The following is a 27,740-nucleotide window of genomic DNA, read 5'->3' on the forward strand; positions in this document are numbered from 1 at the left end:
CAAATAGGAGTAATTTAGTGCTCAATTACAGAAAGAAAAATCAGCAAAACAGATGGCGAGGAGAGACTGTCCTGTTGGCTTGACTGAGCTTGGTCAGTCAAGCCAACAGCACACACAACAGTGTGCCTCTGACTCTCCATCTGTTTATACTGGACCAAACCACCAATTAACACATAAAGACACGCACAGATGGTAACACATGTATTCATACTGCACCCATGATCTTAATAGGCATGTTTAATTTCATCATAAAGCATAATTAACACTGTTTCCCATACATAGGTTCTGCTTGGGCGCCCTGCCCAGGTAGATTGAGACCCGCCCAGCTAGATAAAATCTGAATTACATTTTAATAACAAAATTTTCAATCCACGATGTATTTTCTACAGCGCACACAGACCAACCGCCTCCAGCCCCTCCCCCTCGTGAAGTTGCGTGCCGCGTGCATGACACAGTGTCAACAATTCACTTCAGGCTCAGAGGCTGTCAATAGCAGTAGCATGCTGCTGGTGGTCTTGCCGTGGGATTAACTGTACTAATAAAACCGTGGACACGCCGCGGCCACTCCGCTGTGGTAGTCTTCATCTAGTTACTCAGTAATGTGCTGTTTTACTGGGAACACTGATCAGTGTCTGCCAACTAGGGCTGGCCGGTATAAAGACGATCGATATAGTTTGATGTTGCGTTACATGACCCATTTCTTCCGTAAAGCCGCGCCAGTGCATCTCTCTCACACACTCCGCGTAACACCACTCTCTCGCTCTGTCTGCCCGCCTCATTCACTCACAACAGGGTCCAACAATAAGACTTGTCAGATGCCCCGGAGCCAGTCAAAAAGTTACACTGGAACAGTAAATACAACCAGCCAGTAGGGCTGCACGATTATGGCCAAAATGATAATCACGATTATTTTGATCAATATTGAGATCACGATTATCACGATTATTTGTTGATTTTAGCCAAAACAAAATTTTATTGTCACATAATTATATAATTATAACTGCTTTTACATCCATATTGTGCTACATTGCTACTAATACATCCATATTGTGCTACATTCCTCCTTTATTGATGGATACTGTGAAGGAGTATGCCATTTCAGCTGTTGTGCGACCGCTTTCCACACATGCATGTTTGCCGTGAAAGATACAGGCAACGCAATTTTCTGTTCACGTTAACGGCGCATGTGGTGCCTGGTATCTACCGGACGAAATAGCTACACGGATTTCTGTGGCTCATTACACTGCCACTTACATGTCTGTGTTGCGCTCTGATGCTCCGAAACCCACGTTAGAGGCAACATAAACATCGCTGAATGTCACGCTAGTAAACACTAGTAACACGTTACACTGCAGGTAACGTTAGCCTACCGTTAGCCACAGTAGTAACTGGATTAAACACGGCTAAAATGCTGACTGCTAAACAGTGTAGTTTATCTGTATTTCACTGTAGGTTTCCAACAGCGGGACGTCCAACAGTCTGCTGCTAAAGCTATGAGCTAAAAGACACAAACTAGCACTGGTCACTGGTGTTGTCTGAAAAACAACACAGACGGGACAAAACGTTGCGTTTACTGGTAAACTGGTAAACATCGTGACCGGCTTATGATGACCGACTGTTACCTGTTGTGGAATATTCCTCACGTTACTCTGTCCTCTGTGACTGTCTACATCTAGAAACTAAGCTGCGCGGTGCAGGCAGGGAACAGCTCTGATTGGCTCATGGAGACATGTGATCAGACAGTGGTTTATGGAGCGCTAGATTGGCTTTGCAAAAACTGTTCTATGAACAGAATGACGCATTTTAAATATCGCTCGATCACGCAAATTTGATCGTGGGAAGCCAAAATCGTGATCGTGATTAAAATTTGATTAATTGTGCAGCCCTACCAGCCAGTTGCCCGATCGGGCCAGAGCTCGAGAAGGTGAGCGAGCGATGGAGCGGCTGCACTGTGTCTGCTCTCCGAGACTTCCCCCGGCTCTCAGCACAACGGCCGACACAGACAGGCTTGTTGACCTCATAGATGAAATCAATCCTGAAACAACAACAACAACAAAATACAAGTTGAAATGGAAAATAATGGAGGAAAAACCCAACTGGTTGAGAATGACGACTTGTGTTCTAGAGTAACGTAACTCCTTTGGGGAATGGCTCAAGTTTAAGCCTACTGTGTGTGAGATAGAGCCAGTAGATGCACTCAACGCAGACAGCTGGTGGCTGTTGAAGCAGAGGTGGAATTAACAGTCAAGAATTAAGAGTCAAGTTGTAAATGTACAGTGTAGGTTTCCCTGTTAAGCAGGAGAGGAGAACCTGTTATTATACTCGGTTAGTTACTGTTATAGAAAGAAACTGAAGGGCCTGTTTTAATTTAATTTAGGTTATTTATTTTAGATAATTTTTGTAGTCTGTATATTTTCAAACCGGGAAGAGACCCTGTCTTTGCATTTTATTTGATTACAGTCTGTTTTGATTAAAGTGCTTGTAACATCTCACATGTGGCTTTGACTTAAGACTAAAAGAGTATATAAATGAGTATATTCAGAAATATCGCAAAATATCGCCATTCAGTCTAAAAAATACCAATATGTTTTTTTGTCCATATCGCCGAGACACCCTTGATCCAATATTCATGGTTTCCTATATAATTGCGCTACTTTGTCTTTAGTCTAAGTCTAATACTGTAACACATTCCAAATACCATAATTGCACCATAATTGTCCTTAAAGTCAGTTTAAATACTTGGCCAAAACCAATTCACTTTGATAAGATACGGTGTGCTTCCTAAAGCCTAACTGAGCATAGCTTTTCTATAAATACAGCCTGCATCATCTCACTTGTGATAGTCTTTATAAATTCATCTGGTGTAAAGACAGTTATGCATTCCCACAGTTGCATATTGACTGAGTCATAGTGATTGATTGTATTTTTATGATACAAAATAAATAAGATTCTGTGTAATAGCATGTTTTTCATATAAAGACCAGAATAGAAAGTATTCATATCTATAGATGGATATCTTATATAAATTATGCTTTTGGATGAAATGACACATGCCTATTAATAAATATGAAAAGTTTTAAAGTCTCAACCATTACATAACTTAAGCATATGTGGCTTCTGAATGGTAATAACTAATGCCATATCTACATGATTATAGAGAGAGATTAGAAGGGATGCATGTTTGTGTAGACTTTGACCTGCTCCTACTTTTTTCGTTTCTCATAGGCTTTGTTTTAGTTGAGTCATTTTGGTGTTGTGTAAGTTGAATGTCAGTTGTCTTCCATGCCTGTCCTGGACACTTATCACCAAAAATACAGTGGGTACGGAAAGTATTCAGACCCCTTTAAATGTTTCACTCTTTGTTTCATTACAGCCATTTGCTAAAATCAAAAAAAGTTCATTTTATTTCTCATTAATGTACACTCAGCACCCCATCTTGACAGAAAAAAACAGAAATGTAGAACTTCTTGCAAATTTATTAAAAAAGAAAAACTGAAATATCACATGGTCATAAGTAGTCAGACCCTTTGCTGATACTCATATTTAACTCACATGCTGTCCATTTCTTCTGATCCTCCTTGAGATGGTTCTACTCCTTCATTGGAGTCCTGCTGTGTTTAATTAAACTGATTGGACTTGATTAGGAAAGGCACACACCTGTCTATATAAGACCTTACAGCTCACAGTGCATGTCAGAGCAAATGAGAATGGAAGGAACTGCCCAAGGAGCTCAGAGACAGAATTGTGGCAAGGCACAGATCTGGCCAAGGTTACAAAAGAATTTCTGCAGCACTCAAGGTTCCTAAGAGCGCAGAGAAGAGCCTTGGTGAGAGAGGTAAAGAAGAACCCAAAGATCACTGTGGCTGAGCTCCAGAGATGCAGTAGGGAGATGGGAGAAAGTTCCACAAAGTCAACTATCACTGCAGCCCTCCAGCAGTCGGGGCTTTATGGCAGAGTGGCCCGACGGAAGCCTCTCCTCAGTGCAAGACATATGAAAGCCCGCATAGAGTTAGCCAAAAAACACATGAAGGACTCCCAGACTATGAGAAATAAGATTCTCTGGTCTGATAAGACCAAGATTTAACTTTTTGGCGTTAATTCTAAGCGGTATGTGTAGAGAAAACCAGGCACTGCTCATCACCTGCCCAATACAATCCCAACAGTGAAACATGGTGGTGGCAGCATCGTGCTATGGGGGTGTTTTTCAGCTGCAGGGACAGGACGACTGGTTGCAATTGAAGGAAAGATGAATGCGGCCAAGTACAGAGATATCCTGGAAGAAAACCTCATCCAGAGTTCTCAGGACCTCAGACTGGGCCGAAGGTTCACCTTCCAACAAGACCATGACCCTAAGCACACAGCTAAAATAACAAAGGAGTGGCTTCGGAACAACTCTGTGACCATTCTTGACTGGCCCAGCCAGAGCCCTGACCTAAACCCAATTGAGCATCTCTGGAGAGACCTGAAAATGGCTGTCCACCAACGTTCACCATCCAACCTGACGCAACTGGAGAGGATCTGCAAGGAAGAAAGGCAGAGGATCCCCAAATCCAGGTGTGAAAAACTTGTTGCATCATTCCAAAGAAGACTCATGGCTGTGCTAGCTCAAAAGGGTGCTTCTACTCAATACTGAGCAAAGGGTCTGAATACTTATGACCATGTGATATTTCAGTTTTTCTTTTTTAATAAATTTGCAAAACTTTCTACATTTCTGTTTTTTTTCCGTCAAGATGGGGTGCTGAGTGTACATTAATGAGAAATAAAATGAACTTTTTTGATTTTAGCAAATGGCTGCAATGAAACAGAGTGAAAAATTTAAAGGGGTCTGAATACTTTCCGTACCCACTGTAGATCCCCCTAAATCAATATGGTGTAATCTCGTCTGTGTGGGTGTATGTGTGTTTTACTTTTACGACATTGTACCATGAAGTTCTAGCATAACCCCATTTCCTTTTTGGCGTTGCTGTTGTCGGATTTCTCATTTCAGTCTGTGCAGTGATAGGTAATGTCCTCTGCTGTGTTTCAGGTGAAATGGTCAGACTCTTCTTCTAGTAGTGTGACCAAAACCCATCTGGAACTGGAGAATTTCCTTCTTAAGGTACCCACTTTTGTTATTGTCATTTTTCACCCATCCAGTGCAATGACAAACATTTTAAAATCTAACCAGTCACACAGAAGAAAAACCACAGTTCCTTTCATGTCAACTTTACCACTCTAACTAGGACTTCAATTCTGGATTTATGGGCGCCTGGATAGCTCACCTGGTAGATCAGGCGCCCATATATAGAGGTTTACTCATCGACGCAGTGGCCACAGGTTCGACTCCGCCCTGCGACCCTTTGTTGCATCTAATTCCTTCTCTCTCTCCCATTTCATGTCTTCAGCTCTCCTACAGTATATAAATAAAGGCCTAAAATGCCCAAAAAATGATCTTAAAAAAACAAATTGATGGTGCTGTTGTGTTACATTTGCAGTTCCAAAGTGTTAAAAAAAATACATTATGAATACATTGTGTAAAATGTATAAACTTTTATTGGGAAAAAAAATAAAGAAATTATTGAAACTCCACTCATAACGTTTTTTAAAGCATTGTTTTAAATAATTTAATAAGAGTTTCATTGGATATACATTTTATTGTATATAAACATAATGTCAGCATGTCCTTTTTCAGTTTTATTTGTCAAGTTTCATAATTCCACATATTATTTCATTATTCATCCTTAATTTTACCTTTCACTCAGAGCCCAACACCCAATCACTGTAGTCACAAGCGTCCACTGGAAGAAAAAAATAATAGGCTTGAAGCGTAAAAATATGCTTCACATGACGGATGGATTGTAATAGAATTATACGCGTTCCGACATGCACATGAGATAGACAGCTGAAAAACCTGCTGAAACGTCAAACCAACCAACTCACAGCTGCTGCTGTAAATACACACAGTACACAAACTGAAACTCTTTTACCTGGCTTATGGCGCCTACCCACTGCTAGTACCAGCTCGACTCGGCTCGGCCGCGGTGCCCCGTCCTCCATTTTCCATTGCCGATTTAGTACAGCCCCATGTAATGGAAAAACGCCATAAGTGCATGCTACCTACCTATCTGGCTAGCTAGCTAGGTCAGAATGTGGGCTTAGATTATTATGAAAATGAATAATGAAATAGTATTTCACAGTAATGAGTTGAGTTTTAATAATTTCTTAAATTATTTCAAAAATATTGTTTCATTTATACTGTATATTTTACACAATTCATTAATGTGATTATTTCAATTTTTTTTATTTGGTACATGAACAATGACCAAGGCAAATGATGTGTCTGCATGCCAACAAGTCTAGAAAATCATTTTACTGTAGACCCAATCACAATATTTCTTTACAATAATAATAATTAATAAAACCCTTGCTTACAATGTAATGGCTCTGAACAAACAGGGGACAATGGACACCTGGATACACTCTCATTTTGATGCTTTCATATTTCAACACCTCCACTAATGTTAGGGTGGAGATCTAATTTACCTGTTGGGCTACAGACAAAAAAAAATCGATATTATATTGATATATTACCTAGCCCTAGGAAGAGTGTATCAGTGCCATGGGCATTATCATAGCAATGTCCGAGTGAGAACCTGTTAGGCCTTTTTATAGATCACAACACCTGTGCTTTTCAGGCAAAATGCCTGATGGATGGAAAAAAAGCCCTTTATATATATATATATATATATATATATATATATATATATATATATATATATACACACACACACACACATTTACATACTCTTTTTTTTTTTTTTTTTTAAAGATTATTTGTGGAATTTTAGGTCTTCGTTTGATAGGACATTTTAGGCATGAAAGGGGAGAGAGAGTGGAAAATTAATGAATGCAGGAATTGAACCCGCAGCTGCTGCGGCGAGGACTGAGCCTCTGTATATGGGGCACACACTCTACCAGGTGAGCTACCCAGGCAACCCCCCATTTGGCTTTATTACTGCCTTAAGACCAAATAATACAGACAGAGAGACTACGAGACAGATTGTGTGTGAAGAATATTCCCTGTTTCTTTGCATCTGTCTGTTATAGTGTGGAATGATTGTAATCATTGTTTTTTTTTGCAGCTTCCTAAGGATCAGTGTACTGAGTCTTTTGAGAAGAGCATTCTGAGGCTTCTGAACCAGGGGGACCGCAATGAGAGCAGGGAGGTGGAGAAGAACCTCAGGTACTTGACATTTAACACAGTCCCAACTGTGGTCATTTAAGTTCCGAATTCTCCAAAGATAATAGGTTAACATTTGTTTTCTTTTACCTGAAAACCTTGTTTTTTTGTGGTCATTTCCTGTATGTCATAAATCTGGAATACATTTCTGTACCTTGCCACAGTTCATTTAGAAGAGAAGTAAGTAGAATTTAAATGGAAATACAGTAGAAGAACCTAAATGAATGCATTGAGCCCCATAGATTTACAATAATTACTGCAATAACAGTTATGTTTGATGTGAATGAGCTGTCAGTGTCATACATCATGACTTATTATTATTGAAGAAGATCTGCAGCCAGTTATTGTTATTCATGCAAATATTATATATTGGTTGTGACTGTAGCAATGCCAAGAAAACACTAGATGAGAATCATAAATGAGTGTTATGCCGACTTTACACCAAACGACTTTTCAAGCGATTTCACTGTTGCAGACAAATATCGGAATGAAATCATGAGTCTTGCTAGTGTTGGATCGTGCTCCCGTCGTCTCCATGGTTTGATGTAAGGTGGTTCTAAAACCTGTGTGTCAAAGCCGCTGCTGCTGCTCCATTTGCTAATTGGTGAGCCGGCCAAATCAGCGGGTCAAACCATAATAACTAACTTCCTGTTGTGGTCAGAACAACAGCATGCACCCTAACCCCCTGGGGAGACCTCTGCTCTAGAGTACAGGCTCACTCAGATTACACGATTATCGCTTTTAAATAGGTCTCAACATTATCTTTAACCTGTTTCACAGTTGTGCCCATAACACATTGTGTTAAGCATGCTAGAAAAGGGACCTTATATTTTATAGGGGTGAGGCTGGTCTTCAAAGCCAACTTTTTGTGATGCACATTTCTCTCTCTTTCTTTCTTTCTTTCTTTCTTTCTTTCTTTCTTTCTTTCTTTCTTTCTTTCTTTCTTTCTTTCTTTCTTTCTCTCTCTCTCACACACACACACACACACACACGAGGTGTCCATCAGTTTTATTTTGTGTGAAGTGAAACTTATCTGCCTTTTCATCAGTAGCCCAGCCCATGACCCAGCTGCATTGCAATCATCTTTGCTGTTCTCTCTAGAGATCCTCTCACCTTTTATGGGTCTAGGCTTCACTTGTGCCAGGGGAAAGCTTTTTGCTTTATTATTTCAACTACAGTATGTTGGCATTGCAAGAGACGTCTATAGATGGTTTCAATTTTGTTTTCATTAAGCACTAATTTGCATGTTAAGGACAAGTATGTTATGGTTTGATCGCAGCCAGACAAAACCCAATATTATGAAAAACATGTATAGGTCTATTGTTCACTGTGAAAGTATAAAGTTGTGGTTTTTTTTAAATTATTATAGGATTCCTCCCTCCTAGATGCAAAAAAAATTTCAAAATTTGAAGCTTTGAGAAGTAGTTTGGATGTGACAAGGAATTATACATAAATATTTTTTGGAAACGCAAGGAAAAATGTTTGGATGGTGATGTTACATACAGTACGTGTGTGTAGGATTTGAGCATTAGAACAAGCTTAGCTCAGCTGCATATCACAAATGCAGTGTAGCTAAATGGCTGCATCATGCATTAATTATTCTTGGAGGAACGAAAAAAACCTAACGGCCAGGTTTCCCTTCTTCTCTGTTTCTGCCTCTTCCCCTCTTTCTGCCTTTAGGGAAAGGTTCCTGTCTGCTCCTCCAGTCTTCAGACAGACCAGAAAGGTCTGCAGCTTCTTCAATTGTGACTCCAGTTACTCTACAAAACCTACTTGCTGCAGATGTGAGTATCAGACTAATGCCTCATTTCCACTGTATGGTACAGCTTGACTCTACTCAACTCACTTGGTACTAGGTACATTTCTAGATTTCGTGTTCCACTGCAGATAGTAGTACCCCATCAATTAGGGGCAAAAAAATGTATATATGTAAGAATCACGATTCTATCTCGATTCACAATTTCCAAACATCATTTTTTTCACGTTATTTTCCTACAAAATAACCTAGATATTGACCAATATCAGACTGAATTGTCATGGTACAGTAATGGACTAGTTCCAGAAGGTAGCAGCAATGCAACATTGCAGATGCCTGCTTCCATAAAACTCCAATGAAGAAGACAACTCGTTCTGAATGAGACCAGAGGTTGTAGTGTCCCTTTAGCTCAATAGCGCTATTGGGAACGTCGTTGTTCTTAGCATGTTGCTTTTGTGGGGTCGTAGGTGATTTGTGTTTTGGTACAGTTCATTTTAACACCTGATGCAAGCGGTACTGGAGTAGGCTACGGAAAAACCACAGTTCAACCACTTTATCAGCATTGAGAGGCAGCGTCGTGCTGAGCCACGTTCACATAACAGCGGCAGTTTAGTTAAACCGTATTTCACACTATGATGGGTAAACTTTGCAATTAAACCGCGGTTCACTTGCATGCCGAGTCCGACATTGTGGGGCGGTCCGTTACACTTCTGACTATTCAATATCAATGACAATTTATTAATCAATAGAATGTAGGCTATCTTAAAAAAGAAAACCTTAAACTTCATAACATTTTGTATTCATAACACTATTGTATTATTGTACAAATTAGCTACAACAGTCACTCATACATTTTTCAACTTAGGAGCAAAACGTGCTCTGAAAAAAAGTTACCATAAAACCCTGTTCATATTAATTAAATAAACTGGACTTTGGGGGTCAATTGTAGTCCGATCCGGGCCCATGGTCCTGGTTGTGAAAAGCCCCCTTACTGCATTATATTTTTAGATTTTGAATTGTTACCTGCCAACAGAATATAGTTTTTTCCTTGACATAAATAAAGACATTTTCACCATAAATGTGTGCCTAAAGATTTATCAGAATGCAGGAAATTAAAGTGATGGTTCGGAGTAATTTAACCCTAGGGTCCTTTGCACCATGACCTCGAGCCAAACACCCCCCCAGAAGCTTTTTTCACCTGGGTCTAACATTGGACGAGTTAGCGTAGAGTAGCGTTATCAGCTGAATAGCTTAGTGCAGGGGTTAATGGATCCAGGCTTTTATCTCGTAAGTTACCCCACTAATAATGCCCGAAATGATTCCAAACTTCTACACTAGTACAAATAGGTTATGTACTCATAAAATGATGGATTGGAAAGTTTGTAAGTACACCAGGATTTTATGTAAATAACACTTGCCTGTTGGCTTCTCGTCGCTGCTGCTGCTGCTGCTACCTGCAGTAAGGCGAGTGCTTAGGGCCGCCTACAAATTACAACACCGAAAAGAGATACAACAAAAATATTTATTAATTTAACTTTTTTTTTTAAAGTAAGTGCTGTAGTATAACTAGCATGAGACAAGTTATAATTGAGGTAAGTTTGGAGACATTACCTTATTTAATCATTAAATTAATAAATATTTTTGTTGTATCTCTTTTCGGTGTTGTAATTTGTAGGCGGCCCTAAGCACTCTTACTGCCTGTTAGGTAGCAGCAACAAACTTTCCAATCCATCGTTTTATGAGTACATAACCTATTTGTACTAGTGTAGAAGTTTGGTATCATTTCGGGCATTATTAGTGGGGTCATTTATGAGATACAAGCCTGGATCCATTAGCCCCTGCGCTAAGCTATTCAGCTGATATCGCTAACTCGTCCAATGTTCGACCCAGGTGAAAAAAGCTTCTGGGGGGTGTTTGGCTCGAGGTCATGGTGCAAAGGACCCTAGGGTGAAATTACTCCGAACCATCACTTTAAGGTTTCTGACGCTGAAAATTTCCCCCCGCTTAATATGTGTCCGCACAAAGGCCCATTCTGAAAAACACTGTTTATCTATCAGCACACAATACTTATTTTTTTATTATTAATCAGAATCAAGAATAATGAAAAACATGGTTCATCATTATTCATCCGCATACACACAAACTGGATGTTACGACTGCATATCTGTAGATGTCCAAACAGATGTTACATTACATGTCATTTACCTGACGCTTTTATCAAAAGCGACTTACAATTAAGTCAGTTGTCAAAGAATAAAACAATAAACCACAAATGGTGACTGCTGGGGAAACTAGTACTGTCATAGATCTACAGCAACAAATGTCACTGAGATGTGCCTCAAGGGGCATTGTGTGATTACTGTTTTAAGAAACAAAGTTATCTTTTTCTTTTTAGGCAAATGCCAGCTGGGTAAGGCCTACCAAGGAGACTGTTCTGATGCCTCCAGTCAGGAGGAAGGTAAGAAGAAATGTAGTTATTTCATAATTCCACTCATTTCCCAGTGTTATTCCCCAGGGAGAGAAGAATTGGCAGGGAGAGAGCAGCAAGGAGGACAAATGAAATGCACAAGAGCACGTATATTCAGTGAATGAGGCCCGATTGTGTGATATAACAAAGCAAAGGAACAGCCAGGGCTGCCGTCGCAGCTGCAGCTACATAGTAAACGTGAAAAGCTAACTAGCGTTTATTTTTGGAGGTCGTTTGGAAAGCCTGAGTCTGTTTCAAATACTCATATTTCACAGCTATATTTGCCTGATCACATGCCGGACTGTGTTCAGCTGGAGCAGCAGTAACTACAGACCATACCTGGTTCATACTTGCATCAGAATTGTTAATGCTAGAAGATCTTGTGTATGTTAGATTGATGTTCTGCTGCTTTAAACAAGCACTTTCTTTTAACCTTAAAGAAATTGTGCAATTCAATTCAATTCAATTTTATTTATAGTATCAAATCATAACATAAGTTATCTCGAGACACTTTACAGATAGAGTAGGTCTAGACCACACTCTATAATTTACAAAGCCCCAACAATTCCAACAATTCCAGTAATTCCCTCAAGAGCAAGCAGTGCGACAGTGGCGAGGGAAAAACTCCCTCTTGGGAAGAAACCTCGGACAGACCCAGGCTCTTGGGGGGGTGTCTGACGAGCCGGTTGGGGGTGTGATGAACAGTGGCGATAGTAGTCACATTAATAATGGAACAGTGACTGGATGTAGCGGGAAGCTGCAGGGTTCAGCAGGACGCAGCATGACATTGCAGGGCATCGCTGAGCTCAGCAGGGAGTGCAGCAGGACCACGCGACAGCTGCAACCAGGGTCTTGGTGCCAACGTTCTCCAAGGAAATACGCTGGGAAAAAAGCATAAGGACTCCGGGAGTAAACTCCCCAGAAGCTAGGATTAGTAACAAGCATTTCTCGGGACGGGCTGCACACAAATAGTAATAGTAATAGTAACAGTAATAGAAACAGTAATAGAAAAGGGGAGAGAAGGAGCAGCTCAGTGTGTCAAAGGAAGGAAGTCCCCCGGGCAGTCTAGAACTATAACAGCGTAACTATAACAGGTAACTAAGAGAGACAGGTCATAAGGAGAGGTAGCTTTTTCGGGCTTAGAACTCTCCCCTGCCGGATCTGGCTTGGCTGGCCTGCCTCCCTCTACTTTGTTATGTATTATTAATCTAACAATTATGAAGAGAAGCAGTTGGGCCAGTTAGGTGAACACTGCAACTCCTCACTCCCTAACTATAAGCTTTATCAAATAGGAGAGTTTTAAGTTCATTCTTGAATGAGGTGACAGTTTCTGCCCCCGAACCCAGATCGGGAGCTGGTTCCATAGGAGAGGAGCCTGATAACTGAAGGCTCTGGCTCCCATTCTACTTTTAGAGACTCTAGGTACCACCAGTAACTCTGCATTCTGGGGCCGCAGTGCTCTAGTAGGACAATAGGGTATTAGGAGCTCTTCTAGATATGATGGTGCTAGACCATTTAGAGCTTTGTAGGTCAAGAGAAGGACTTTAAACTCAATCCTGGATTCAACAGGAAGCCAGTGCAGAGAAGCTAATACAGGAGAAATATGATCTCTTTTCTTAGTTCTTGTGAGAACACGCGCTGCAGCATTCTGGATCAGCTGGAGAGTCTTAAGAGACTTATTTGAGCAACCTGACAGTAGGGAATTACAATAGTCCTGCCTGGAAGTAACAAATGCATGGACTAGTTTTTCAGCGTCGTTTTGAGACAGGATATTCCTAATTTTGGCAATGTTACGAAGATGAAAAAAGGCTGTTCTTGAGGTTTGTTTTAGATTGGCATTAAAGGATATATCCTGATCAAAGATAACTCCTAAATTTCTAACAGTGGTGCTGGAGGCCAGGGCAACACCATCCAGAGTAGCTATATCTCTAGATAATGAAGTTCGGAGGTGTTTAGGGCCCAGCACAATAACTTCAGTTTTGTTAGGGTTTAACATCAGAAAATTATAGGTCATCCAGGATTTTATATCCTTAATGCACTCTTGAAATTTTGCTAGCTGACTGGTTTCGTCTGGTTTGATTGACAAGTATAATTGGGTGTCATCCGCATAACAGTGAAAGTTAATTGAGTGTTTTCTAATAATATTGCCTAGAGGAAGCATATATAAGGAGAATAGAATTGGTCCAAGCACTGAGCCTTGAGGAATAGATATATATATATAATAGCAATAGAAAAACCATACTGATTTATTTACAGGGCTGCATTTTCAGGGCTGCATGTAATGGGAGTCAACGCAAGAGACATGGTACAGTGAGATACAAAGAAGAAAGGCTAAAATTTAAAAAGTAGTTTTTAATGTATGGACATGGATTGTCATGAAAAAATTCTCAATGGCCCCAATGATAGTCATATTGCAAAGTCAGAAACAACAGGGAGAAAATCAAAGGCCCAAAAAAATAAGTGAATAAGTGTGTGTGTGTGTGTGTGTGTGTGTGTGTGTGTGTGTGTGTGTGTGTGTGTGTGTGTGTGTGTGTGTGTGTGTGTGTGTGTGTGTGTGTGTGTTTAACTGAAATGGTTAGTAGTCATACTCCGACCTTAGCCTGGGAATTTAGGACTAAATCATTTCATATCTGTGTGTCCAGTACAGAGAGTGGTCAGGGCAATGGTTAGCTTAGTTTAGCACAAAGACTGGAAGCAGGGGGTCAGTGCTAGCATGGCACCATTAAAAGTGATTAGGTAGGCCTCCCAATAACACTAAATTCTCACTGTATAGGTTACTAGTTTCTGTTGGTAGCTTGTTTCAGAATGCTTTACATGCCACATTCAGAAAAAATGGTCCCCCCGACTTAAAAAATCCTGGAATCGCCCCTGCGACTAGGGCTGGGTATCGTTTAAAATCTTTCGATCCGGTGCCAATTTTGATACCTCAGTTTCGATGCCGGTTCCTAACAATACTTTTTTCGATACCATATGTTTTAAAATCCATTTCAACATCAACAAAAATACATTAAACACAAAGCTTTTATTTTCCACCTTAATTGTGAATCAAAACAGTTATCAAAATTAAAAAATTCTGGTAAAACTGCTCACTCAGAGTAACATTAATAATTTTGCCTTGCCTTACAAGCTCAGCCTGTCAGTCAGTCATCAGGGCAGAGAAACCACTGTTGTGCCTACTTGTCTAAGAGGAAGTGTAACGTCAACAGCACCACAACCGCTTCGGCTCGCCACTAATATCATATGTGTTTTTGTGTGTGTGTGTGTGTGTGTGTGTGTGTGTGTGTGTGTGTGTGTGTGTGTGTGTGTGTGTGTGTGTGTGTGTGTGTGTGTGTGTGTGTGTGTGTGTGTGTGTGTGTGTGTGCGTGCGTGCGTGCGTGCGCGCGTGGTGCGCGTGCGTAGGTGCGTGCACGCGTGAGCGCGCGCGTCATGCGATGCGCGTTCGCGTCAATATGCAGAGAGGACAGATAAGCTTACGCGCTCAGACTCTTTTGGAACCGAATTTTTTCCGGTGCCATGAACGTATCAACGTTCGGTACCCAGCCCTACCTGCGACCGACTTGGGTTTTCACCGTCTGTCACTCTTCCTTTTAGCTTTTAGTTGTTTTTTGTTTAATTTCCTTTTTCCTGTGATGGTCCTGCCCCAGTATCAGTCATAACCACAACAGATAACTTCTAAAATAACATTAGGCCTATATAAAGAAATCTCATGCTACCTTTTACCTGGCTGGATACACTAACACAGGCTTTTCTGGTGTTACGCCGAAATCTGTGAAATCTTCAGCATGTGTTACTGTAGAGGCGGTTTGCCTGCAGTAAATCATTTTGTGACATGAAAATTAACTGCTACCTCCTCTGTCAGCTCTAGCCACTGAACAGAAATAAGCAGAGAAATCAGACCAATTACAAAAGCTGGTCAGTCTGACATCATACTGCCTGAGCTCATTACTATTCATGAGCTCGCCCAGTTGGGCTGGGTAAAGGATTCTGACAGCCAGGCTCTCATTGGCTAGCTGTTAGCCAATCAGATTCAAACAGCTTAGCTTGTTGACTATTAATGAGAACTGGCAGAAATCGAGCTGAGTCTTCCTGTAGGCTTTCTATACCACGCTAGAATGGCTTGAAACAAGGTAACCAAGGCATTTTTTCCACAACAAAATGTTACAGAGTCCATGGTAGAACTTCAGACATTACCACAAAGTAATGTACGTGTGGCAGGGCACCTTTTAATAAAAACTATATAAAAATAGCGTTCTCTTCACTGTTAGTCTCGTTTGCAGCTACAGGTCATTTATGATCGTCAGATGAAAACTGAACAGTTTAGAAACATTGAAAAGTTCCACATAGGTACTTTAATGTCTACGGTATTGCAAAAAAATAAAAAAATTCTGCTTAGAGATTTAGCAGAATTAAGAACAACTGCAAAAAAAATATTTTATATTGTCTTTTGAATATTTTTTTATGATTAACAATTTGTTTTTTAAACGGCATACAAAACACTGTTATTGAATATTGATGAACAGTCGGTGTAATGGTGTTTTGATATTTTTTTCCCTTAGATTCGTATGCTCAAGGACACAAGAAGAAACACGGGACCAAGAGTCCATGTCAAGGGTAAGTAGACTGTCTGTGGTCTGATCTGTGCATCTGTAATGTTTTCATCTTCATCATAAAAAGTAGGATATCACTTAATATTGTACAGTTCATGTCTCCTATAAAAATAAAGTCCTAAAAGAGTGAAAAAGAAATGTCATGATCTGATACACACTTACGCTATATTCCTCTTTTCTCGACCAGTCACTCTAGTGCGAAGGGCTCCCACGGAGATAGTCGGAGAGGGGGCCATGCTGCAGAGCTCAATGGTCCAGCAGAGAGGAGGAAGAGCTGTACACTGAGGGGCAGCCAGGAGGTTGAACAGGTAAGGGTTGATGGCTAAACAGGGCTGGCCAAAAATGTTTAGTGAAAAGAAGGTTCCTTCTCTTTTTCCTGCAGTACGTACTGTATCACTGACATCATGGTTTACAATAACAGGAAAAGTCATGGAATTTCAAAAACAAATTTTCCAGGCCTTGAAAAGTCATGGAATCCTTAAAGTTAAATCCTTTAAAGTTTTGGAAAAGTCATGGAATTATGTTGTGTTTAATGAAATTAATTGTTGAGTGATCTTCCGTCGATAGCCTTTAACGTAATGTAACATTTAAAACCAAATTTATTGTTTGTAGGCTTATCTGTTGACGTAATATAGCTCTAATATCTGTTGGATGCATGTCAACGTTTTATTTACCATCCCGTATCGTTTTTTTTTTTTTTTGTGGGGCCCCTCTTTTTCCATCTATATAAGCAAAAAAAATTTTTAAAAATTTTTTTTTAAAAAAAAAAAAAAATAATATTTTTTTTATTTTTTTTTTACCCACTTTTTTTTTTTTTTTTTTTTTAAAAATTTGATTCCCCCCCCCCCCCCTGGCGGGGGTTTGTTGGGTTTAACCTCAACAACCCAACTGTATTTTACCACAAACTTGCGACTAGTTAACTTTCTAAAGCAGGCGCAATCGCTTGTTTGGTAAGAGTCGGGTCTGTGATTGTAAATGTGTGATTGTGTAAAGGTGTTCACGAGATAGATACCAACCTTTGGTGAACTGGTGAATTTCGCCAGCCGTCTTCTCTCCTTGATGGAGACAGATGCTGTGTGCACGGTTACATTTTTTGTATTTTAGCAGAATAGTGAAAGCAGCAGAAATGCAGAACTGAGTACAATTTAATCTCTGTTTATTTATTGCAAGTATGTAAAAAAAACATCCCCTGCTACTGAGTGGGATTAAACAGGCTGATACAAAAAAATAAATTCAAGCAAACAGTAACTAAAGTGTGAGAGAAACTGTGATGGCTCGGTGGCTATGTGCAACGCAAGGCATATGCTCCAACGGGAGCTGCTGCTGACAGGCACAGTGCTCTCCTTCTGCCGGAGCTCCGACTGCTGTCCGTCCACGGCAGGCTGAGCTGCCGTCTATCAGTATTAAATTGAGACAATTTCATAACCTGTGAAAACGTCTCGTAGTCGCTTTAAATAGTAGTTAAATTCCAAGTTGTGGTAGGCCTACAGTTGGTTTTAACACCTGATGCGAGCCATATGGTAGTATGCATGAACAACACATGGGACCGCTTTATCAGCATTGCCCAGACTCCCTGAACAAGCTGGTTAAATTTGCAATTAATCTGCGGTTCACATGTATGCCGAACCGTACACTACTATACTATTACTGTACTGTATATTCAACATCACTGACAATTTATTGATCAATATTTCAAAATACAAAACATTACACTTCACTTTGTATTCATAACAATTTTGTATTATTGTACAAATTAGTCAGTAACCCCGACGTGCGCAGAGGTGCGATAGCCCGTCCAACGCTGCATTGCGTTGACTGATGTTAAAAGGAATTTGCGTTAACTAATTAATAACGTGTTAATCTTGACATCCCTAAATCAAATGCATTAAGAATACACTAGTCAGGCATAGCCAGACATATCTCCACAGCGCTGCAAAGTAAGGTCTGGCTCTACCACACATACGGAAATAAGATAGGAGAAAAAATGCTTTGGGTTGTTTGCATTTCTTTTACCCAATCACAATCATCTTAAAAATATGGGTGCAGGGTGAATACAGGCATACAGTACAGTATGAGGAAAATAATGTTTAAAGCATGTAAACATGTGTTAGTAGAAGCCCAAAATACAAGTATGTTCCTGAAAATGAGCATTCTAGGTCTTCTTTAAGAGGTGATGTTGGTTTGTGGGTCTGTTTGGTTGAAGGCGGTGCTGGGTCAACATGTTTTGTTTCTCTCTCGTGAAACAGCAGTAGAGGGATTCAGCAGTGTTGGTCTAATGATTATCCCGACTGTAAAGCTCAGCAGCACAGTTTACAGTTAGGGACAATTCCTTGAACACTAGTTAATCATTCCATGTTGTAGTTACATGAAGGCCTGCGGGAACATAGCCATTCAGCAGTCTGTGTGGGGGTGAGAGTGTGTTCTTTTGGTTGGATGTGTCACACACTGCCACGTGAGTGGGAGTACTCACCGCTAATCTCACTGATATAGGTCAAGACTACGTGTATATGTGAGTGCGAGTGAGGCAGCTGACAAAGCACCGCCTCCCCATCCCCCCTCCCCTCTCTCTATCTCTCTCTCTTTCTCTCTCTTGCGCTTCACTCTTTGTCACAATTGAGACTTAATACATTCAGATTCAGATTCATTTTATTAAAAACAGGGACAATGCACAAGTTAAGTATAAGAACAAGGAGAGATGCATTGTGCCAGGCTGTAGCACAGGTGCTATTTTCCATCCGTAGTCCCTTGACAGGTCATTAACACAATACAAATTCCATGCAAGTGAAATACAAAACATTAAGTTATACAATTTTACAACCACAGTCACACCTAATTTACAATTAAAACTATCATGTGCTCAATTGTTCCCCCTTCCTAAAACCAACCCAGCGATTGGGAATATTGCACTCTCCTCTAGTGGCTGACCGAGTAGCTCTTTCTTTTTTTTTTGTTGAGCATAATACATTTTTTTTAGAGGAGGAGCGACAGCATTATGAATGATTTAAAAAAAGTAAGCAAACATTCGAATGCATTATCAAATTTCCAAAATTTAAAATATTGTACTTAGTGATTATTTTGCAGTGGTGATATTAACGTGTTTTTTTTAATCATGGATATTAAGGGCTGTTTTATATAATGATTCAAGTGGTCTTAAGGCTGTCTTACCTGCTTGAGACCAACTTGTCATGCAATACAAAAGTGTGGAACAATCATTGCACTTAAGTAGGTATTTGATCAATGGTAAGAGAGTTTCTTATATGTCCGAAATTTATAAGGTTAAATTTCAGTGTACTACTCAGTTTTTTAACATGTTTTCTAAAGGTAAGAGTTGGGTCCAGGGTAACACCCAAATATTTGAATTCGTCCATTTACTAAGACCTCAGGACATTCCTTAAGTTTGCAGCTATTTTTAAAAAACATGCTTACTGTCTTTTCAGTATTCAAAGTGAGACATCAGTTATGTAACCCTTCAACAACCTTATGCATTACATTCGTTAATTTTAAAGCAACCTCTGTTGTCATTACAAATGACTTTCTGTGCTGCGGGGCGTTGCTACCTCACATTTGTTTGTTGTTCCAAATGTTAGAGGTCCTTAATGGGATTGTTTATAAGAAAGTCCATGAACCTCACATTTTTTCTAAGTCTTGTCTTGATTGCAAATTCAATTATTTCTAGAGATGCACCGATTACAACTTTCTAGGCCGATTTCTGATTTTCTTTGAGTTAGGCCAGCCGATACAGATTTTAGCCGATTCCGATTTAATTTCTAACCACTTTACAGCACACACAAATATTTATTTTCTATCTTTTCTTCAATAGAACATTTTGCACAGAACATATAACATGTTTTGAACAGTGAATGGATCACTATAAAATAGAACTATATAAATGACTCCTGGTATGGGAAATTCACACACATCTAAAGTGCAACGTTAGAACCATTTCCTTCTTTTCACATCCAATATCCAACTAAAAAAATGTGATTTGGGTTTTTGGTGTCGTCCCTCCACGCCCTACTTTTTCCTTGCAGGTGTTGCATATTGCAAACTTGTTATCTTCTGCACACACGCTGAAGAATTCCCAACTAGCTGACATGTTGGTTAATTCATGAGGTTCCCTACATGTGGGAGAATAGCGCGGACACGCGCTTCACACCGCGAGCGGGTACACGCAACACACGGCGGAAAAGTTGAGAGAAAGGAAAAAGAGACTGTGCTGTCGCGTCCGTGTTTGCGTCCTTGAGAACTGTAACTCGTATAACTTATGTTGTCAGTTAATTGTAGCGTTGACCGTCATGAAATCGCCATATGTCAGACTGACCTGCCGGTAGCCGGTCATGACCGAGCATGTGAAAACCGGCCAATTCCGGTCACCGGCTGGTCTATCGGTGCATCTCTAATTATTTCCATAGAATGTGAAAAGAGACAGTTGATTTTTCTGGTTTCTTCCAAAATGCAGCAATATTATATTTGAAATGAAGACAGAAGTATACCATCTCTTTTTACAAGTAACATACAATCTACAGCATACAGAATAAATATAAACAAAATGTGCAACACAAAAGACCACTTTCCTCCAAAAATCGGTAAAGTGTCCCTCTATCTATCCTAACATTGAATTACACGTCTGGGATATTTGGATCATAATTATGTACCTTACATGGAGCAATATACTGTAGGTTTCAATTATCCAATTAAATTGTAAAAATATTTGAGCTAACTATAAATCGAGGAATCTGCGTGTGTACCTTTCATGTATACAGGCAGGCGCCATCGAACAATGAACGCCGTGTTTGAGCTATGTTACTGGTTACTGGTTGCACGGCGTTTGTCGTTCGACTGGTACAGTCTTTATAATCTATCTTTTTAATAAACTGTCTGTAAAAAGTTCTCAATGCTTCTGTTTACATGTAGGGACCCTCATTATGCTACCGTGGAAGTGAGGTGCTATTTTGAGCCTCGTTAGTCGTGTAGTAACCCATGGCCCCGAAGGTTAGCGTTAAGCTAATCAGCGGTTTGCGCTATCTTGTTTCAAGCTACAGACACATTGGATTAGCCTGAAAACATGTCCCAGAGAACGGTCGACTCGGTACACATGTGTTATTAACCCTTAGGTTCATTTTGCGCCGGAATTGTCCTTTAACCCGAATATAATAATTTTTTTTAAACTGCATGTAAACGCACTGATTGGTTCACAGGCTACCGGTGTCGTGCCAAAAAGTGGTCATCCTTAATAAATGGTCACCCAGCTCCTAGAGGAGTTCTCATTAAAAATGTAATGTTATGTTAAAGGTTTTGGTTGAAACTTGTGAACCTGACTGACTGTTCTCCTTACAGCACCAGGACACTGAGAAGAGAAGCCATCCAGTCACTAAAACAAAGAACAGGGGCCTGCCCACAGACAGGTAGGTCAGTTTATGACCATGTTATAGTGACCTTGCAGGTATCAATGCTAGAGGGGGAAACTGCTTAGTAAAATATAGATGAATGACAGATGACTGATGTCATGCTTACAGTGCCACATAAAAGCTATCAGTGGATTTTATTTAAAGTCACAGTCGTATGTCTTTGCAGATGAAAATAATTTAATCAAGTCTGTGATCTTTTTAGACATGAGAGAGAGTGTAGTGCTAGTGATATTAAAGCTACTCGTGTTACTGTACCGTGGAAGGACTTGAGCACTCTTAAACGCCCATCAGTCTATAATCTGACTGTGACTCTACTCATCACGGACCACAGTTGTATTCTTTGTTGCTGTGTTTCTCTGTTGACTTTACTCTGTCCCCTTGTGTCCCATCTCTGTCTCTTTTTAGGGACAAGGGGAAGGGTGCTGCCTTTATAGCCAACGGTAGGTTGGTACCAGGTCTGTCGCCTCAGAGGAAGAGTGAGTGTCTAAATGGCTGTTGCAATGCCTGTAATAGAAGCAACATGGCAGTGTTAACATAACAAACAATGTTAATCCTCCTGGTTGACTCGCTAAACATCTGTCAAAATGAATCACCTGCATTATGTTCAAAAGTTTAAAACAATATTCGGGTGGTTCTGCCTCCAGGAAGCAGGCACAGTCAGTGGCTTGCTCTTAGGGGGAATTGTTGGGTCTCTGTAAATTATAGAGTGTGGTCTAGACCTCCTCGATCTGTAAAGTTTCCTGAGCTAATTTCTGTTATGATTTGACAATATAAATAAAATTGAAAGTGAATTGTCTGCATGATGGTAGAATAAACAATACAAACCTAAGGACTGACCTTTCCTATTGGTATAAATAAAATAAAAGATGGTTTAGAAAGACTGTAGTGTTAATGTTTACGTGCAGGCACCATCTTGGAATACAGTCATGTGCAGTCAAATCATGAACGCTGGGATTGAGCTATGTTACTGGTTACTGGTTACACGGCGTTCGTGGTTCGACTGGTCGTTTTCCCAAGATGACGATTGCCTCTATACCCGAAGGCAATGTCTTTCTAAACTATCTTTTTAATAAACTGTCTGTACACTTACAAAGTTCTCAATGCTTCTGTTTACATGTAGGGACCCGCATGATGATGTTAGTGGTATAAAATAGTGATTTTATTTTTACTCTCCCTGTGGCCCGAATGCCTAGCGTTAAGCTAATCAGCGGTTTGCGCTAGCTTGTTTCAAGCTACAGACACATTGGATTAGCATGAAAACATGTCCCAGAGAGCGGTCGACTCGGTACACGTGTTATTAACCCCTAGGTTAATTTTGCGCCTGATTTGTCCTTAAAGGTAAAACTCACAAAGCAATTATTTGCACAATAAGAGAGCCAGATTACAAACACAATGCTATGCACATGTGGAATGTGTTCCTGTACGCCGTCATTCAATGTAGTGTGTACACAAACGCATGCTCGGCCACTGTCCCCACTGCTGCTTCCACTCAGGTCCATTTTCAAATGTATCAAGACTGTTACTCCATGTTACAAAACTCTGATATGCCCATTAAATGATCCTCAAAAAGCCTGTTATAGGCTGGAAAAAAAACCTTTTAGCCAAATCGCTGATTTTTTTTTCTCGTCCACTTAAATTAATGTTTCTTCTAGATTAACTTATTACTACAGATCAGAGGCTATCAAGCAGTAAGGCAGGAGAGCAGCAGGGTGTGCTCGTAAAGGGAGTGACGTGAGGCATAGCGATAGCCTTCTAAAGAGGACAGGAAGTTACGGTAGTTTGGCCACTTATCAATATAGGAGGCTGTTTAGGTACTTTAAAAACCCTTAGTGCCTGATTGCCTTAATTTGCGTCCTTCTCATAGTAAAATTTAAACACAGATTGTTATACACTTTGTGAGTATGTCATTCTCCCTGATGTCCATTAAACAGGTACATACTTTCACATTAAGGGAATGCTCTATAATCTGATGTCTGGTGGCATGTCTGCAGTTTAACAAATGGATGTTGTTGCAGATGGAGATTTTGGTCCAGATACCTTTGGTGACACGTCATCAGAAAGCTACAGCTCTCCATCCAGCCCTCAACACAGAGGACAAGAGAGCCTGGATAGTGAGGACGACAACAACAAAGGTAAAATGAACACACACACACACACAAAAACACAAAATGTACAAAGTACACTTAAGGAACTTGAAGTTTTTGTAATGAAGCATGTACCTGTAGTGTGCTACATGCTTCTCTTATTGTCATAAAGATGTTGGTGTAATGTGGAGTGAACCTGTGCCTACCTTCTTTCCCTGTTAGATACAGACAGCCACTCCGATGACTCCAGCAAAGGCCCGGGCCCCGACATGTTCTTCGCCCACCAGACTGATCGAACTGTCCACCCTCTGTCTGCCAACAACCACCCGGGCCAGACGGAGCCACTCTTCTTAGAGACCAGCACAAACCCCCCCCCTCTCTCCTTCATGCAAGATGTGTGTTATGTGCTCCCTAACGGTGCTGCTGACTCTCCACTTCCACTGCTCCCTCCTCCCAGCCAAAGCATCGTCCCCGATAGGAAGCCCTCCTCTGGGACCCTGATGATGCAGAGGCCCCTAGTGCCTCCAGCTGTCCCAGGCCCTGGAATTGTGGCAGACCCAGAAAAGATGGACATGCTCCCAACCTTTGGGATCCCACCTATTGCCCTCCACGCTTCAGGAAGTCCTGCTGTGCAGCCTCTGGTTCAGAGGTTCAAAACGGCTTTGCCTCACAGTCAAGGTGGCACCGATGGAGCTTCAGGGAGTGGTTCTAATCCTGCTGCCCTGCAGGCTTCACACCATGCTCCTGTCAGAGCCATCGGTGTCATGTCTCCTGGCCCCACATCCTACTCCTCTCCTCTTCATCAGTCTCTGCCCTGCCAAGACTCGGCCAGTGCCAGTTCAGTCCTGGCCTCCTCTCTGCCACATGCGGAGACTTCACATGCCAAGCACCCCGGCTTAACCTTACCATCTGGACTGCCTTCTCCCTACACCCTGCCCCCTGGCCCTACCTCTGCCATGCCTACTGTAGGAGCACCTGCAGCCTCTGGAATAGCTCCATCTCCTGGACATGTACAATCAGCTGTTCCTCTAGCCGTGCCCACCCACACCCCTGGACCTGCCCCCAGCCCCAACCCAGCGCTCACGCACAGCACGGCCCACAGCGACTGTACATCCTACAGCAACAGCAGTGCTTCCTGTGGAAGTGCCCCTGTTGCCCCTGGCAACCCTATTACTCTCCAGCAAACCCAGCAGCAACAATTGCCCCCCCAGCAGCCAACGCCACCACAACCACAGCAGCAGCAGCAACCTATGGGCTGTGGGACCTGTGGTTGTCACAACAACTGCGGTGGCAGAGGCAGCAACAGCAACAACAACAGTGTGGGGGGTGTCCCTGGCTGCCAAGCCCCCTTGTTCTTCTCCCACCAGATGGCGGCGGCAGCAGCACGCCAGGTGTTCAGCGTCCCACCCCCTCTCTTCCAGCTCACAAGCCTGTGCAGTAACAGTTACCTCACCCAGGCCCAGCCTCCTCACCAGGCCAACGGTGCTGCCACCCTCCCCCCCTTCTTCCCCACTGCTCCACCTCCTGCACACCCATCCCCCTACGGCCCCCTCCACACTCACTCTCACAGCCACGCAGACGTGCCATCACATATGCTGGGCACCCAGGCGGCTGCGGTGGCAGCCGCCGCAGCCGCAAACTACAACCTCCAGCAGCAGATGGCGCCTGCGGCGTCGTTCTGCCAGCGTGTCTACCAGCATATGTACGCAAACCCCATGAGCCTGCTGCCTGCTGCTGCACTGGGGGGGGGTGGAGTCAATAAGAAGAGCGGCAACGTGTCCTGTTATAACTGTGGTGTGAACGGCCACTACGCTCAGGACTGCAACCAACCCTCCATAGACTCCACGCAGCAAGGTAGTGCAGCCACACGGAACAGGGAGAAACAGAGGACCCCTTAGTTTCGCTTTCCCAGAACCCCCATCAGCCACTGGCGTCAGATAGTTCATTCAGCCCGGACTATGAAAAGTTAGGGCTCATCCTCGCCAAGTATATTTTGAGTTGTTTACTTTCATCTCTGGTGGGTTACCTCCTTCAGTTTGTTTTATTTGGCCACAAGAGAAGTTGTGCCACTGAAACATTCAAAGTTGCCCCATGCTTGACAATGCTAGTGTGGGTTGTCTTCTGGGACACCTGTGTTGCGGTGTGCTAGGGGTCAGGATGGGAGTGTTCTTACCTGAGAAGGAGAATCATGGCAAAAGGCAGATACGTTTGTCACACATAGCTATCAGGGACAAGAATCAAGGTAGTTTTGGCTACATCTCTGCTCTCAAATTTCACTGGGATTGGTTATCACATGAGAGTACTATGCCAGTGCCGGTATAAAAGAAAAAGAAGGGCACTCAGAGAGTGCAGGCCTCCGTCGAGGCCATGCCCTATCTCGCAATGTTATTGAAAATGAAAAATAATTTGTGCATCTGTCCCGTGATTCGGATTCGCTCCAAAATGTAATGTTTTTCTTGGCCCATGCCACCCTTTCACCCAGTTTCATATAAATCGGGCCAGTGGTTTTTCTGTAATCTTGCTGACCAATACACAATCAAACAGAACCTACAACAAGCGTCTGCTTGTGAATGTGTCAACCACTGGGTTGGTGACAGTTCCACATGGTTCCCATAGAAAGGTTTAGGGAAGCGGCTGTGGGCTGCACCCGATCGGAGTCTTAATCCTAATTTTTTTTTCTCTTGTAAAAAAAACAAAACCTAATATAAGGCGGGACTAGTATTACCAGAGGACCTCATGTGCTCACAGCGAGAGCTACATGACACATGCCACATCGATGCAGTGGCATGTGTCATGTAGCTCTCGCTGTGAACACCGTCCAGCAGTTAGCCACAAACTGAAAGAAAGCAGAAAAAAAGAGCTTAAAACTCAACTTGCTTGCACTAGAAAGCTAACTAGCAGTTAGGAAATAGACTGTATAGTCCATTTTTCTGTATGCAATGTAAAAAGCCTTTTATTTATTTTTTCAATAATATTGTTTTTAACTGTTGACCTGATAGTATTAATTAGTCAAAAATTCTTATTGTTGGTTAACGGTTGATCCTAAACATCCCTAGTTCCCAGGTAATACTAGTCCCGTGTGAATAGGGCTTATTATAAAGCATAAACCGTACCTTTGTGTGTTTGAGTGCATGTCTTCTTTGCCCTCATTTTGCCCTAAGCCTCATTGGGTTCATTTTCTGTCGTTGGCCACAAGTTGCAGCAATGGTTAAAAAAAAACAAAAACATCCGGTATCACTTTACTTGAAGGTATCGACACAATCGTGACATGACACTGTCATAACTAGGACATGACACTGTCATAACTAGGACAAGACACTGTCATAACTAGGACATGACACTGTCATAACTAGGACATGACACTGTCATAACTAGGACAAGACACTGTCATAACTAGGACATGACACTGTCATAACTAGGACAAGACACTGTCATAACTAGGACATGACACTGTCATAACTAGGACAAGACACTGTCATAACTAGGACATGACACTGTCATAACTAGGACAAGACACTGTCATAACTAGGACATGACACTGTCATAACTAGGACAAGACACTGTCATAACTAGGACATGACACTGTCATAACTAGGACATGACACTGTCATAACTAGGACATGACACTGTCATAACTAGGACATGACACTGTCATAACTAGGACATGACACTGCCATGAACGTGTCCTAAACGTTCATGACTTCTGTCATTAAGTATCATTCGGTTTTTGTCATGACAAGTTGACATTGTTTAGGTTGTCTTGATTATGACGACTTGACATTAATCAAAGTGACATTACCAGAAGTTGTCTTGGTCATGACAAGTTGACATTAAATTTCTTTGGAGTGTCCTTATTAAGACAACTTGTTAAACAGGATGACATTATGTCAAGTTGTCATGACAAGGACATCTTCTGGTAATGTCATCCTGGTTAATGTCAAGTTGTCATTACAAAGACATCCCAAACAAATTTAATGTCAACTTGTCATGACCAAGACAACTTCTGGTAATGTCACTTTAATTAATGTCAAGTCGTCATAATCAAGACAACCTAAACAATGTCAACTTGTCATGACAAAAATTGAATGGCCCTTAATGACAGAAGTCCTAAACATTTAGGACTTGTCATGTCACGATTATGTCATCAGTTCCTGCCCTGTGAACAGGGTGTCATTCAACAATAAGGCAACATTAATAAC

General features: G+C 41.4%; 1 protein-coding gene across 3 annotated transcripts in view; it reads left to right on the plus strand.

Moving 5' to 3' along the window:
- zcchc2 (zinc finger, CCHC domain containing 2) overlaps window positions 1-27,740 on the plus strand; it is a 42,466-nt gene that overhangs the window by 10,981 nt on the left and 3,745 nt on the right. The window contains exons 4-13 of one of the 3 annotated variants that reach the window (XM_039789600.1): window positions 5,027-5,098; window positions 7,122-7,222; window positions 8,900-9,003; window positions 11,371-11,433; window positions 15,999-16,053; window positions 16,237-16,357; window positions 21,387-21,454; window positions 21,863-21,933; window positions 23,473-23,589; window positions 23,764-25,395. In XM_039789600.1, the coding sequence (XP_039645534.1) occupies window positions 5,027-5,098; window positions 7,122-7,222; window positions 8,900-9,003; window positions 11,371-11,433; window positions 15,999-16,053; window positions 16,237-16,357; window positions 21,387-21,454; window positions 21,863-21,933; window positions 23,473-23,589; window positions 23,764-25,395 (2,404 nt within the window). Of the gene's footprint in view, window positions 1-5,026; window positions 5,099-7,121; window positions 7,223-8,899; window positions 9,004-11,370; window positions 11,434-15,998; window positions 16,054-16,236; window positions 16,358-21,386; window positions 21,455-21,862; window positions 21,934-23,472; window positions 23,590-23,763; window positions 26,825-27,740 lie in introns of those variants that run through there. The other 2 variants (XM_039789602.1, XM_039789601.1) reach the window with 2 other exon arrangements.

The sequence above is a fragment of the Perca fluviatilis genome, chromosome 22 (assembly GCF_010015445.1).
Source record: "Perca fluviatilis chromosome 22, GENO_Pfluv_1.0, whole genome shotgun sequence".
NCBI lineage: Eukaryota > Metazoa > Chordata > Actinopteri > Perciformes > Percidae > Perca > Perca fluviatilis.